The sequence below is a fragment of the Parus major genome, chromosome 5 (assembly GCF_001522545.3).
Source record: "Parus major isolate Abel chromosome 5, Parus_major1.1, whole genome shotgun sequence".
NCBI lineage: Eukaryota > Metazoa > Chordata > Aves > Passeriformes > Paridae > Parus > Parus major.
The window spans coordinates 15,043,457-15,045,536 of record NC_031774.1 but is presented as its reverse complement, the minus strand read 5'-3'; the positions used below and the strand labels follow the sequence as shown (position 1 = coordinate 15,045,536).

General features: G+C 52.3%; 1 protein-coding gene across 1 annotated transcript in view; it reads right to left on the bottom strand.

Moving 5' to 3' along the window:
* Window positions 1-823: 823 nt before the first annotated feature.
* The window catches only part of ASCL2 (achaete-scute family bHLH transcription factor 2), a 2,962-nt gene continuing 1,705 nt past the window's right edge, over window positions 824-2,080 (bottom strand). The window contains exons 2-3 of the mRNA XM_033514967.1: window positions 1,700-2,073; window positions 824-1,600 (exon numbers count right to left, since the gene is read on the bottom strand). Of these exons, the coding sequence (XP_033370858.1) occupies window positions 1,711-2,073 (363 nt within the window). The 3' untranslated portion in view covers window positions 824-1,600; window positions 1,700-1,710. The remainder of the gene's footprint in view (window positions 1,601-1,699; window positions 2,074-2,080) is intronic.

The following is a 2,080-nucleotide window of genomic DNA, read 5'->3' as shown; positions in this document are numbered from 1 at the left end:
TGTAAAGTAGGTCAATTTTAATAACCATTTCTGCTTTGTGTTCATTCAGCGTATTCTACAGGCCAGCCCATTTTGCTCCATTCAACGACTCCTAACATTCATTAGAGCTCTTTAAGGGAATTCACAGACTCTACCATAGTTTTTCATGCCAACAGCCCTGTGTTTTGTTTCACAGCATTCTTACCTTAAAGACACAACGTTTTTACCTCTGACTCACCTCCTCTGAAACAGGTCTGCAGCATGACCCCAAACATAAGGGACAGAGCTTATGAGTCTGACTATGGGTCACATGTGTTTTTTAAAGGATAACACTGCTCTCAGAGATGCTGCTCCCGTGAATAAAGGTACCCCAACCTACCTCCTGAGAGCTGCTTCCAGGACAAACAAACTTCAGATACCCACTTCCTCTTTACCTTCCCATGACTCTCCCATCATCCCAGGCAGGGGCCATACAGCCTCCTGCAGCTGCACCTTGTGCATGTTCAGGGCAGGGGTAACCAGCACCAAACCTGCCTTGTCTCCTATGCACATCTGCAGCTCCCCCACCTATCTTACCTGCAGGACCTGCTCCAAGTGCTGAATTTATAAAACTTGAATGGGGGAAAAAAAAAGTAAGCCTGGAGATTATGCCATGCCGCTTCTTATTCCCTTCTGCACATGAAACCTGGTCCAGGGAGAACTGCCTCTCTGCTGTATTGCTCTGTTACTCCACTCTCCCACCCCTTCAGGCCACAGTTAAGTCACCTTGGGCAATTTCGGCAAATACACATATCTTACACCCCTTGAAGCCATTTATAAATAGATTTTTATTTATAAAGTCAATTTACATAAAATATGATACTCTCTTAAAAACTGTGTATGTACAACTTAAGAAATCCTAGCAAGTGCATAGAAAAATGCCTTCAATACATTTTTTTTTAAAAAACTTCAGTTTTCAGAGAGGTGGACCTTCACACCAGGCAAACTCAGACACCACATTAAAACACAACATAACTTTACAGTCTTTTACCAAAAAAGTTTGGAAAGAATAATTAAAAAAAAACCACAACAACAAACCTAACAAACACCTTTTCATCTATACCGTCTATGTTCCCAAAACATTCCAGCTGGTAGTGTTCAAGAACAAGTGGATAGGACCCGCTAAAAATAGAACCATCTCATCCCTTTTCTCTAAGGTTTCTGGTACAAAAATAAGTCTTCATACACCAGTGTCCCTATAGGCAGTTCAAGTTACATATAAAATAGAATCTGACATGATAAAAAAATTCCCTCCCCCTCCCGAAACAAGGAAGCATCAAGTGTTTCTAATTTCTTTTTTCTTTTTTTTCTTTTCCACCCCTTCAAAGCAACACCAGACAGCAGCGGCGAGGGGAAGCAGGTTCGCTCGCGCATCCTCTCTGTGGGTCGGCAGCTCCCGGGGGCCAAGGAGGGGGACCCCGCAGTCAGCTACCCCATTGCACTTTCCACAGCCAGAAGACGACGGCTGAACCCGGCGAGAAAAGCAGCCGGCGGGGCCCCGCCGGGGTGGAGGTCAGTACCCTCGGGGGGCCGCTGCTGCCGCCGAGACCGAGGATGCCGACTTGCTGCGGGCTGAGCGCCGCTGCGGAGAGACGGGAGGAGAGCCCCGGTGGGTTGGTGCCCCGCTCCCCCGAGCGCCGGGGGAGGAAGCGGTGCCCCCTCCCCGCCGGCCGCCCCTCACCTCCCGCCGTGTCAGTAGCTCCCCAGCCAGCTGGTGAAGTCCAGCAGCTCCCGCTCCTCGGGGCTGAGCGCCGCGTCGTATCCGCCCTCCTCCGAGGAGCACGGCGAGCCGGGCGCGGAGGAGGCGAAGGAGGGAGAAGCGGAGGAGTAGCCGCCGCCGCCGCCAACTTCCCCGACGGCCACCCGCCCGCGGCCGTCGGGGAAAGAGGCGGCGGCGTCGTGCTCGTCGAGGAGCCGCTGCAGGGCGCGGATGTACTCGACGGCGGAGCGGAGAGTCTCCACCTTGCTCATCTTCTTGCTGGCGGCGCCGTGGGGGACGTGCTGGCGGAGGGCGGCGAAGCCCAGGTTGACGAGCCGCACGCGGTTGCGCTCCCGCTCGTTC